This window comes from Loxodonta africana, chromosome 12 (genome assembly GCF_030014295.1).
Source record: "Loxodonta africana isolate mLoxAfr1 chromosome 12, mLoxAfr1.hap2, whole genome shotgun sequence".
Taxonomy (NCBI): Eukaryota; Metazoa; Chordata; class Mammalia; order Proboscidea; family Elephantidae; genus Loxodonta; species Loxodonta africana.
In genome coordinates, this window is record NC_087353.1 from 85,942,963 (window position 1) to 85,956,157 (window position 13,195).

A 13,195-nucleotide genomic window follows, 5' to 3' on the forward strand; every position below is an offset into this window, starting at 1 on the left:
AGGAGACTGCGCCTCGGCGGGGCGGCCCCGTTTTAGCTGCGGAACCTTAGCCCCGCCCCAGGCTCGGAGGAAACAAAGATCGTGTAGCGGAGGGTTAGCGGACGCTCGGGTCTTGAACGGGGCTGACCGGCTGTTGTGAATTCGGACGTTATTTTTCGTCTCTCAGCCGTTTCTAATTGGGCTTCGGCCCATCACTCTTTGTTCCTTCCTCACTACCTCAAAAACTGGGTGACAGGGGCCTTATCACAAAGATAAAGATAAAAAAAATGTAGTAGATAAAAGAGAACCTTCCAATTTGAAGCTTTTCGACCCTGAAATTCTGGGACCTTCTATATTCCGGGGATCGTGGGGGCACCTGGGGAAGAAGGATAAGGTCTGAAGGTCAGGAGGATCCTCTTTTCTACAAGTTTACCTGGTCTTGAGTTTGAACCCATCAGTGGATACACGGGAGAAAGATGGGGCAGTTTGCTTCCAGTAAGATTTACAGCCTCAGAAACCCTATGGGGCAGCTCTCCTTAGTCCTATAGAGTCTCTCTGAGTCAGAATCAACTGGATTCGACAGCAACGGGTTTTTTTAGGCAGTGCGGATAGGAGTAAGACCACCTGTCTGTGTGGGTCACCAGGTGGCACAAGAGGTCCTCACTGTGGTGGAAGCAAGTGCCACGACAGCTGCAGGCAAAGGGTCACTTCCCAGAGTGCCAGGTTGAAGGTATTAGCACAGTAGCAACTGTACTAGGGACAAGGATGAAGGTGCTGGGTCAGTGCCAGGTGCTGAAGCTAGATGCCAAACGAGGGCTTGAAAGCCTGGCTACAGGGAGCCATGGCCAGAGACTAAGTATCTCTTACCCCAGTTACTTGTGACAGCTCCTAAATAGACTCTTTCTGGTCTCTTCCAAATATGTCATTTTTGAAACATGGCATGTCCAAAACTCACCTCTGGCCCTGTCAACTCCCAAGACCTACTCATGCTCAGGCAATAGTGTCAACCTTCACAACAGTGGAAGCATTCAGATGGGGACTCCTCCCTGTGGGCCCCCCAGGCTGGGTTGGCTAACTGAGGGGCTCACCAGGCAGGGACATTTGCACCCACCTCAGGACCAGCCAGAGGAGATGTCCTTAAACAGAACAACCGTTGCAGGACCAGAGATCTGAGGAGAGGAAAGGTGAACTGCCATCATCCTAAACTTGAATCTACACTATCGCTGACCTAGCATTTGGGTAATTCTTACAGTGCAGCCTGATCGTGGTACCACTGGATGCCTCAAATTCAATTAAGTGAGAATGAGAAGGTCAAAATCCCAGGCTTCAGTGGGTATCATAAACTCAGGTCAGCAAAAATTAGTAGCACTAGCCACAAGGAACATATTGATCGTGTTTCTTGCTAAACAAAACACTTCTCCCTCCATTATCCCCTTTCTCACCTTTTTGGGTTCTCTCAAGCCTGTTCTCTCCTTGGAGATCTTGACCATCTTCCACCACCCAGGAGAGGAGGGCTGGTTTGGGGCCTGGGAATCCCAAGGAAGAACACTGATTATTCAAGAAACATTTCTTAAGACTACCTATACATTCATTTAATGAAAAAGTATTGGGCACCTCTTGTGTGCCAGGCATTGTTATAGATTTTGAAGACATTGGTGAACCAAGATAAAATTCCTGCCTTAAGCTTACACTGAGCTGGGGTTGGGGGGAGATACCAGGTACAAATTCTGCTGGTAGTGTGTACCCACCTCCATTTTATAGGCTTCAGGTTCATAAAAAGAGATACAGACACAGCGCCAATTCTGAGGAGACTTCTAGCATGGAGCAGGAGAGTTCCAGGAGGAATTTCTTGGAGATAGCGTTTGAGAAGAGCATCGAAGGAAGGCTTAGATTTGGAGGTGTAGCCTGTACAAGGCAGAACAGCAAGCACAAAAGCTCCAGGGTTTATTAAGCTAGAGGCATGTCCAGAGAACCAAGATTCCATTTTAGTTGGAGCCAAATTGTTCGCCTGTGGTTTGAGTTCGAGGAGGTCAGTGTGCGATGGGTTGTGGAATAGGCTGTCAAAGAACAAAATTCTTAGGAGTAGGAAAAAAATGAGTTTTAATGAGGAATAGAGCAACTGCACTTGGAGCATGAAGCAAAAAATGCGAAATGCTTCAAAGTACAGGAGTTGAGGAAAAACTATTTATACAGGAACATTTAAGGAAACAGTAACCACAAGTCACCTAAGGGTTAACCTACAGACGTCCTGGAACCAGTCTGTGCAAGTAGTTTGTGAAAATGGTTCTGCCTATCTTTTAAGGGCAAGAGCAGTTTGCATGGAAGCATTCTTTCTCAGAATAGCCAGTTCTGCCTCACTCCCTCAGAGTAGAGCCGATAACTCGTTCTGTGAGCTCCACCTGAACGTCTCTCATTTTAGGGGTCTGCTAACAAGGCTCTGAGTCTATTCAGATAAAGGGTTCTGGGGAGCAATTGGAGGTGTCTGGCCGGCAGGCTCAGTTATGGACTTCAGTTAGGTTGATCTGCAAGAATCCATAGGAAGTGGAGTCGTCCTGGGGCGAGAGTAGGGGTGAGTGAGACACCCAGCCCTGCCCACCTCACCTACTCCCTTCACATTTCAAAGATCCGGATGGCTGGACCTCGCCGAGCTCGCCCAGGGGCCGTAAGTGTCTCCGAATCAAGTCCTGGTACAGGGCCTTCTGCACGGGCCGCAGACAGGCCAAACTCCTCCAGGGAGAAGTACACAGTCCCATCCGCAAAGCTCAGGACCCTCGGCCACTTTCCCTTCCACTGCCCCACCCGGCCGCCTCCCTGGTACATCTGCAGGGAATGGAGTTAGGGCCAGCGCCGTGGGTTCCCCTCCTCCGGGAAGGGATGGTTGGGACTCGGCCTCCGAGCCTAAGTGATGAAAAGTAGCTTCGGGTGGGGTCACTCTAGGACGGCAGGCTGGAAGAGGCTGGCCCCGAGCACTCAGCGGGTCCCTGGGGCCAAGAAAAAAAATTCAAGGGAACTTAGAAAAGATGACGGTACTCTAGCTTCATTCCATTTTGGAGAAGGGTATTTAACAGCTTTAGGAGTCCTGGTGGTACAGTGGTTAAGCGGTGGGGTGCAAACAGAAAGGTCCGTGGTCCAAACCCACCAGCCACTCTGTGGGAGAAAGATATGGCAGTTGGCTTCCATAAACATTGTTGTGTGGCATAGAATTGATTTTGACTCATAGTGACCCTATATGACAGAATAGAACTGCTACATAGGGTTTTCGAGGCTGCAATCTTTTATAGGAGCGGTTTGCCAGGTCTTTTCTCCCACGTAGCTGCTGGTGGGTTCCAACCGCAGATTTTGGTTAGTAGCGATGGCCTTAGAAACCTCGTGGGGCAGTTTTACTGGGCCGTACAGGGCCACTGGAAACCCTGGTGGAGTAGTGAGTGGTGAAGTGCTATGGCGGTAACCAAAAGGTCAGCAGTTCAAATCCACCAGGCACACCTTGGAAACTATGGGACAGTTCTGCTCTGTCCTGTAGGGTCGCTATGAATCAGAACTGACTCAACGGCAGTAGTTTTGGTTTTTTATAGGGTCACTAAGAGTCAGAATGGACTCATGGCAACGGTTTTTTGTTTTTTGGTTTTTTTAACAGCTTAATGTCGATCTAGTTCTGGTGATCTGGTTTGTTGCCCCTCTAGTTGTCTTCTCTTGCCCTTCCTTGAGCTGCCTTGCAGCACCTTTTGCCATAGTTAAGATGGCTGCAGTGGCTTTGAAGCCAGAGCTCGAGCTCGGGTGCCTAAGCACCGGCGGTGGTGAGTGGCCCAGGAAGGGGAAAACAGAGTTTCTAACCAGTTAGTTCCCGTTCGAACCCCGGCTGAGAATTTCCATTTTCACCCCAGATATACTGAAACTGAAGCTAAGTTTAAACAAGATCCCCAGGTGATTCTTCTGTACAATAAGATTTGAGAACCACTGCTCTACTAGTGGAAACCCTGATGGCGTAGTTAAATGCTACAGCTGCTAAGCAAGAGGTGGGCAGTTCAAGTCAGTCAGGCGCTCCTCGGAAACTCTATGGGACAGTTCTACTCTGTCCTGTAGGGTCGCTATGAGTCGAAACCCACTCGACAGCAGTGGGTTTGGTTTTTTTGCTCTACTAGTAGTTCACAGAATTTGTCCCTAACTAGCATTAGCATTGTCTGGGAACATGTTAGAAATGCAAATTCTCAGTAGGGGTTTGAGCTGGCTCTGGGGGGAAAATAGGGCTGGGATTTAGGAGGCCTCCAGCCTAATGGCCTCTCCTTAATCCTGGCAAGAAGGCCTACTTAGTGACCGTGTCTTTTTTTTTTAATTTGACAAATTACTTTATTTCTTGATTTATTTTTCATTTACAATATTCAGTGAAGTCCACACCCCCCATTCCTCTACAGTTTAAGTATCCCCCCAGAGATAGTCCATGTATCTATGGTATTTCCACACATTTACCATTAACTGAGGACTCTAGGCAGAAGACTTCTCAGTGCCTTAGAATTTCGCATCCAGCTTACTCATTTTACAGAAAAGGAAACAAAGGCCTGGTGTTACCCAAGGTCAGACATCCCATTAGTGACTCCAGGTTGTCAGACTCGTAAAACAGAGCCTTTTCCTTTGCCTTACACTGCCTCCCCCAGGCCTGTTCCAGAAAAGCAGCATGAATGCTTGGAATTTACTCCCAAAATCCAAACCCACTGCTGTCAGGTCAATTCAGACTCCTAACAATCCACCAGGCGCTCCTTGGAAACTCTATGGGGCACTTCTACTGTCCTCTACGGTCGCTATGAGTCGGAATCGACTCGACGGCAGTGGGTTTTTGGTAGTTACCTATATAGGTCAGAGTAGAACTTCCCCATAGGGTTTACAAGGCTGTTATCTTTATGGAAGCAGACTGCTACATCTTTCTCCGACGGAGCGGCTGGTGTGTTCAAATCACTGACCTTTCCATTAGCAGCTGAGCGCTTTAACCACTTTACCACCAGGGCTCCTTTGGAATTTACTAGCCCCTGCCCCAACCATGGAAACCCCGGTGGCATAGTGGTTAAGAGCCTACAGCTGCTAACCAAAAAGGTCAGCAGTTCAAATCCACCAGGTGCTCCTTGGAAACCCTATGGGGCAGTTCTACTCTGTCCTATAGGGTCGCTATGAGTCAGAATTGACTCATGGCAATGGGCTTGGGGCTTGGCCCCAACCATGTAAGGAGCCCTGGTGACCCAGTGGTTAAACTCTCAAAACTGCTAACTGAAAGGTAAGCTGTTTGAAAATCATAAAGATTACAGCCTTGGAAATCCTAGGAGCTGTTCTACTCTGTCCTGTGATGTCACTGTGAGTCAGAATTGACTGGAAGGCGACAGGTTTTTGGAGGGTTTTTTTGGTTCATGGTGACCCCATGTATTACAGAATAGAACTGCTCCATAGGGTTTTCTTAGGTTTACAAAAGCAGATCGCCAGCTCTTTCTTCCTCGGTGCCACTGGGTGGGTTTGAACAGCCAACCTTTAGTTTAGCACATAAGTGAAAACTGTTCGCACCACCCATGGGGTCGTGAATCAGAATGGACTGGATGGCAAAGGGTTTGGTTTATTTATATGTTTATTTTCGCTAGCTACGTGAAAACGAATTGCATTCTCAATTTACTAAGTTGCGAGTGTACAAAAATGTAGGTGAGTTACTGGAGGGCAGGACTCATATTTGTTTTAATGATCCATTTAAATATGCCTGGGGATTTCCCAATTCTAAGTCCCCCAGCAGGTGGTTCAGTGGTAAATTCAATCCCTGGCCAATGTACCTCATGCATATCCACCGCCCATCTGTCAGTGGAGGCTTGCATGGTGCTATGATGCTGAACAGGTTTCAGCAGAGCTTCCAGACTAAGACAGACTAGGAAGAAAGGCCTGGTGATCTACTTCCAAAAAATAAGCCGATGAAAACTCTATGGATCACAATGGTCCAATCCCGTTGTGCATGGGGTCACCATGAGTCAGGGCCAAGTCCACAGCAGCTAACAACAAGGTCTGCTACAATACAGAGGAGCGGACGATGCAGGAGCTGCAGCTGCCTCTGTGATAGGACCAAACGGTTAATGATATTAGCTAACCGGGATTGAGCGCTTATTACGCCCAAGACTGAAGTGCTTTTGCCTGTTAACTCATTTATCCTCACGACACTTCAGAGATAGCTACTCTTACGGATCAGGAAACTGAGGTACAGAGAGGTTAACTTGCCCCAGGTAAGACAGCTAAATAAGGAGTAAAGCCAGGATTCAAGCCCAGGCATTCTGACTCCAGAACCCATGCTGTGATGCCTCAGATTACTAAAGGCCAAATCTCAGCAACCAGGGAGAAGAGGGATTTTAGGCCAGGTTACCAAGATATAGTTGTATTGTGGGGTCATGTGAGTACCAGGGATCTAGGAGGTCAGAAGGGCTGCTTCTGTCACATAGGCAATTCCATACTGTCATATAAATGTAAACAGACAAAAATTAAAATGACAGGCTGTGGTAAGTTTAAAAAAAATAACTAAGAGGGTTCCCTTTAGGGGGGTCATGTCATAGGAAAAAATATATGGCAATCAAGCATTTAGAAAGTATGTGAAATCGCCTATATAATGTAATACTTGTCTTTTTCAAAAGCTGCTAGAGTTGAGTTAAATGTGTGCGGGATGTGAATTCCCCCTAGTATTCAAGACAAGGGGGAGAATCACTCCTGCACAGAAAGTTACAGGTAAATGTCTCCTTGTCTCATCAGAGGGACACGTGGGTGCCATAGAGGGTAGAAGAAGGGGTACAGAGGCTTCACAAAAGGTGGCCCGTACAGCTCTCACCAGTGGGCTCCTCTTAGTCAGGCCCTTGCGGGTTCAGGCCTAGGGTCTCCTAGCTGATCTTTGGGCTGGCCTCCAGCCTTTTGCCTTTCCCATTCATCCTTGCAACCTGGTGTAGTTAAATTAACGAGTCTGAACCAGGAAATTGGGAGACGTGGTTCCAGGCAGTTAGCTGTGGAGTTGATTCCGACTCATAGCAACTCCGTAGGACAGAGTAGAACGGCCCCACAGGGTTTCCAAGGAGCAGCTGGTGGATTTGAACTGCTGACCTTTTGGTTAGCTTCCGAGCTCTTAACCACTGGGCCGCCAGGGTTCCATTGAGCATTAAAAAAAAAAAAAAACAAACCCCGTTGCTGTAGAGTCGATCCCGACTCATAGCAACCCTACAGAACAGAGTAGAACTGCCCCATAGAGTTTCCAAGGAGCGCCTGGTAGATTCAAACTGCCAACCTTTGGGTTAGCACCTGTAGCACTTAACCACTATGCCACCAGGGTTTCCCCATTGAACATGCAGACCTACAATAAAGAAACCTATTCTGCCTGCTGTTTCCCACACTTATGTAAACACGGAACCCACCCTTTCTCTTTTGCCTAATGCTACTTACAAGGAATACATTTTGAAATATGTAGACAGTTCCAAGAGCTCCCTGCCAGCTTTAAAGCTCTGTAATCCACGCTGTCATCACACCCCAGTACCACCCCCAAAACTGGCTCCTCCCTTCTCCTTCTCACTCACTGAAAACCCAATCATCATTCTGGGGTCTTCCACTGCTCTCAGCTTCTTTATCCAGCCCAAAGGCAGGCCCTGTCCGTTCAGCTTCCAGAGTTAACTTCAAATCCATCTGCTACTTCCCATCATCACTCTTCCTCAACTCTGGCCCACTACAGTCCATTCTCAGAGCAGCCAGGTTGGTTTTTTTTTTTCAAATATAAATCAGATCACAACCACAGTCTATTAAAAACCCTCCCAGTGGCTTCCCATTATAGGTAGAATCAAATCCAAACTTCCCATCTCCAGGAGCCTCCATCTCTCCCTTTCTCCGTGCTCATCTATAAATCCTCTCCCTTGGTTTCTCCAATTCAGCCACAAGTGTTCTTTCTGTGCCTCAGCCACATCAAACCCATCCCTGCCTCAGAGCATCGAACGTGCTGTTCCCTGTGGACCCCCTCCTCTATCGCCCCCCCCCCTTATGGCGTGGCTCCTTCCCATCACTCAGATCTGCAGTGGCACTTTCAGCAATCCCTGTTATATTTCCTTTGTCCAGTAAACCAGCTGCTGTGAAGTTGATTCTGACTTATGATGACCCCATGTGTGTCAGAGTAGAATGGTGCTCCAGCAGGTTTTCAATGACTGTTTTTTCAGAAGTAGATCACCAGGCCTTTCTTCCGAGGTGCCTCTGGGTGGACCTGAACATCCAACCTTTCAGTTGGTAGCCCAGCGTGTTAACCATTGTACCACCCAGGGACTCCATTTCCCTTGTTGTGCTTATTATTTGCAACCACAGTACCTTGTTTCCTGTGTCTCTCTTCTCTGCTATATCCTGGCACATAGTGCATGGTTCATGCTTAGTATTTGTTAAATGAATGAGTGGAAAAGAGAGGAAGAGAAAATGGCAATCACTGTGTGCTTGATGAAGTGTGCCTTGTTCTGCTCCTCCCTCCTTGGTGGTGCCTACTCTCCCCTGCTCCACCTTCTCTTTGGACTCACCCCTCCCAGTACTGGTGACCCCTTGGTCCTGCCCACTCCCACTCCTGACTGCTCCATGCCCAGCACTGATGCTCCCTTGTTCCAGCTCTCCAGTCTTGAAACCTCTTACTTGCTCACAGCTCATATTGTCAGTCACTGAGCCATGTAGATTCTATGGCAGAAGCCTCTCAAAATTCTCTTTAATTCCATTTCCAAGGTCACCACCCTTGGCCCCAGCTCCTGATGATCTCACCTGGGACAGAGACCACCAACGTCCAGTCTCCTCCCACACTTGGGAGGAGCATACTGCTCCCACACTTCTCTGCATGGTCGTCTGACAGCGCCTGTCAAACAGTCCTACCCGTGCTCAAGAACTTTTCATGGCTTCTCAGTATCTACAGGGTAAGCCTCAAGCTCCTCTGCTGGGATCTGTGGCTCTCCCAGAGCTGGCCCCCACCTCTCTGCTACTCTGTTTCCCATCACTCCTTACCCTGTTCTTTATGTTTCAGTCAGATGGAACTATGTCTACTTCCTATACATGCCTGAAAATTTTCTCATCCTTCTAGACCAGTTTGAACCACTTCCTCCAGGTAACCTTCCTTGATTCAGACCTGCCCAGGTCTCCTCATATACTATTTTGTAACATATTAAAACAATAATAGTAATTACCGAAATATATTGAATGCTAATGTGCAAGGCACTGTCATATATTATCTCATTGAGTCCTGATATCAATCTCATGAGGTCCAAAAACCAAAAAAACCAAACCCACTGCCATCGAGTCGATTCCGACTCATTGCGGCCCTATAGCAATCCTATAAGACGGAGTAGAACTGCCCCATAGAGTTTCCAAGGAGTGCCTGGCGGATTTGAACTGAAGACCTCTTGATTAGCAGCCATAGCACTTAACCGCTATGCCACCAGGGTTTCCTCTTATGAGGTAGGTGCTGTGATTATCCAGGCTTGATAGATGAGCAAACTGAGGCACAGAGAGGTGAAGTGACTTGCCCAAGATTGCACAGACAAAAAGCAAATGAGTTGGGATCTGAACCCATATAGTCTGATTCCAGAGCCCATGCTCATAACCTCTACGCTGTCCCTCTTTGATCCTTTCTACGAAACGAGACTCCCTTGCTGCTTCCTCTGCCTGAACCCCCCCTCCCCACATCAGTTCCTGCTTATGCTATGGGAAGCACAAGACATCTTATTCTCCAAGCAGCATTTCCTGGTATATCACCAACCACGTTGGGTGAAGTGTATCTACAAGCTTCCTCGGTCACAGCCTTGATCACTCTCTTCCAGCATGGATTGTGGGACCCGATTTCACTGTGTCCTCTACATCCAGCAAAGCCCACAGAGGCCTCAGATGGTGCTTGCTGAATGCACGAATGGGGTCAGGGCCAGGCTCTCCTCACAGAATTCTTTTATCACCAAACACAGTCCCTCAAACAGAAGACACTCAATAAATGGCCACTGAATACTGACTGCACTAAGTGAAAAGGGCACTAGATTTTGTGGGGCTCTCAGTTCGCTGTTCAGACTCTCTTGGCCAGGCTGGCTGGATCCTGCATCTGAGAAGCAACCCCAAACCCCAAGGCAGAGGCCGCTCTGGCTGAGAACTGAGGACCAAAAGACTTTTTCTTGCAGTTGCTCTTGTTTGCTGGCTGGCTGCCTCCTTCACCCAGACATCAATTCTCACCTCTCCCTTTACCTGAGCTCCCAATCCCTGTTCTCTGCTCAGATCTAACTTCTCAGAGGCAGTCTCAACGTGGTAGAAAAATCTGGACTCTATGTCCATTTCCGGCCTTACTGCCTTACAGCAATGAAACTTTGAATCTTCATTTCTCTGAGCCTCAGTTTACTCATCTGCAAAACATAGCTATTGATATCCAGGCCCTGCCTCCTTAGCAGGCTTCTTTGCACTTTCTGAAGTGTAAGACGTTGACAATAATTCACTCCTTCAACGAATATTTATTGCACATTTATTGTGTCACACACACCTTGTTAAAGTTTCAGTCTTCACGGTAACCCTTTGAGGTAGATGTTATTAATCTTCCTAGATGAGGAAACTGAGGCTCAGGAAGGGATGTCACGTGGGACAAGTTGGAGAGACTAGATTTGTACCAGGTGCATCTGCACTCTTTCCACCTATTCCACTTTCTAGGCTCCCTGCTGGCAACAATGAGCCTGGGCTTGACCATGCCCTCCATCTGGGTCCCCCAGCCAGGCCTTCTCCCTCCTCAGCATTTGCCTGTGATGTAGATAAGGGGCAGTGGATGTTTCCTGAGAAAATGGAAAGATCTCAGTTGCACCTGCTACTGAGATAAGCTTGGAAAAGTCAAGCATCTCACCCTCTTCATTCTTTTTATGGAAGATTGGGGAGGGGGTGGCAAGTTTAATCTATTTGAATCTTTACAGGCACTTTTTCTTTTACAAGTTTGAAAACTTGAGAGATCCTTGAGGGAAGCCCTAGGGATGAATTTTGTTCTGCAAGTTCCTGACTCAGGAGCCTAACTCAGGGCTCCCTCAGTCCTTAGCGCCAAGGTCACTCCTCAGGTTTAACTCCAGCCTACGGGAGCCGCTCACCCGCACTCCTCAAAGATGTCTGGATAGTGCCGGAACAGCACAGGCGGGTCCCGGTCACCTCGGACTGGGGCCCGAGGCACAGCCCGAATTCCAGGCCTCCTGCCCCGCCGACCCCCGGAGCAGGAGCGGTGGATCCACTGGTGGGCTTCCACAGCAAACTTCCTCTTGAAGCGCATGCCGCACTCGGGGCAGGGGAAGGGCCGCTCGCCCGAGTGCATGCGCCGGTGGCTGACCAGCAGCGACGGGTAGGTGAAGCGGCGGCCGCAGTCCGCACACACATGGCGCCGCTGGCTGGCCTGAGCGTCCATGCTGGGCACTGGGGCCGAAGTCTGTGCACCGGTGGTCTGATCCCACGCAGCTTTCAGCGGTGGCTGTGCTCTCACCAAGGCTGTGTTGGTAGCTGAGTCAGAGTTGTGTGTAACTAGTCCTTCAGGTAACTGGTTCCCAGGAATTTCTCTGAACCCCGCAGCTCCTGACCCTTCCTTCTTCTTGTTTGGGGCATCTGAGAAACAGGAATTAAGTTACATTTAAAAACATATTTGCATAGACCACCTCAGGTCATAAAGTGCTTTTATGTACAGTACTGCTAGGAAAGTACTGCCCAATGATTACCACACAGGCCTTGGAAGAAGGCAAATCAGGTTCAATCTCTTAAGAGACACTTATATGTCAAATGGGAATAATAATAGTTTCTTTACTTCACAGGTTTGTTGAGAAGATTAAACGAGTAGAGGCATGTTAGACATTTAGTAAATGCTCAGTAAGCAGTAGCTATCATTATTGTGGTTTCTTGATTTCTTATAGGGAATTGATTTGAAGGTAACCAGTTTGGTTAAAGTTTTTTTTTTTGGGGGGGGGGGTTAAAGATGAGGAAATATATTTGCTCAAGATCTCTCAGCTTGGAGGGAGAGTGAGGGGGGCTGGAAGTGGAGAGGGTGGGTTGTGAGGAAAGAAGAACCAGGTTGTCAGTTACTGGGCATTTCCTCTTTATCACTTTGGTTTGCTCAAGGAATATGAAAGGCAGACCAGCAGCCACTTCCATTCTTAGGGGCTTTTAGTTGTTCTTAAAGGAGAATGAATGGGGTTTCCTAGGGAAGGTACTTGGAAACCCCGTTGTCTTGGAGCTGGGCTCTGGATTCTCCTAGCTCAAACTGGTCTCAACGTAACTGCAGTCCCAAGTTCTGGAAGTTTTGAGCTAGGTCTGCCTTCTTTCCTTTTTTAGTATGCAACATAGGTTGGGTCTTTAACTTCTTTAGGGATGCTGGAAGTGGAGATCTCAAAGAAAACTTTGCTAGACAGGAAGCTCTTAAGAGCCAAGTAGGGGAGACTTGGGACAATCCCTCACCTCTTGGAACTCCTCCCAGGTTCTCCCTCTCCTCAGGATCCTGGGCGGCGGGACTCCAAGCCTCATTCTCCTGTTCCATCCAAGAGATGAGGGCTGGTTTGGGGCCCGGGAATCCTGGGAGAGAACAGGGATCACAGCGCTGGCCTGAGATGCTGTCCTGGGAGATGGCGTCCCCCTGCCAGGGTGAGGGCATCTCCTCAGAACTAATAGGCAACCCAAACAGGGCCTGCAATGCTCTTGCCTGAGGCAAGTGGCTGCGGGATGAAGACTCCCAAAGGGGTACCTGAAGCCCTGGAAATGGGAAGTGGCTGATGCTGCTGGTGGACTAGAGAGGGGTTAGGGCCCACAATCCTCTCCATCCTTTTATATCGTCTCCCCTGTGAATCCCGGTGAAGGAGAAGGGGGGCTCTGATCCGCGGCCTCACCAAGAGCGCCCAGGTGGCCGTAGGTCTCCCGCATCACGTCCCGGTACAGGGCCCTCTGCGCGGGCCGCAGACACGCCCACTCCTCGGGGGAGAAGTACACGGCCACGTCCACGAACCGCACGACCCCTGGCTTCTTGCAACCAGGCCCGATCTCCCCCGGTCTCTGCGCCAGGAGCGGGGCCGGAGGCGGCGCCATGGGGCTCCCCGCCCCGAGCAGCGACCGCCCGGTCGCCGGGCCACCGCCTCCCCGAACCTGGCCTCAGCCTTCGTGGTCCACAGGAAAGGCTGCCTAGGTCAGGGCTCCGCCCAGGCTTGGCCTCCGAACCTGCTGGGGAAACCTCGAA

The 13,195-nt window shown here is 49.1% G+C and overlaps 1 protein-coding gene across 2 annotated transcripts; it reads right to left on the reverse strand.

The window, feature by feature from the left end:
* Positions 1 to 7,139: 7,139 nt before the first annotated feature.
* Positions 7,140 to 13,104, reverse strand: ZNF688 (zinc finger protein 688). 2 transcript variants are annotated; one of them, XM_023558945.2, is made up of 3 exons: positions 12,852 to 13,104; positions 12,427 to 12,540; positions 7,140 to 11,583 (listed from the first exon to the last, which is right to left on the reverse strand). In XM_023558945.2, the coding sequence occupies exons 1-3, from the start codon at positions 13,045 to 13,047 to the stop codon at positions 11,078 to 11,080; spliced, it is 816 nt and encodes a 271-aa protein (XP_023414713.1). In that variant the 5' UTR covers positions 13,048 to 13,104; the 3' UTR covers positions 7,140 to 11,077. The 2 variants fall into 2 exon arrangements, with proteins under 2 accessions (XP_023414713.1, XP_023414714.1); XM_023558946.2 differs by lacking the exon at positions 12,427 to 12,540.
* Between the last annotated feature and the right edge of the window lie 91 nt (positions 13,105 to 13,195).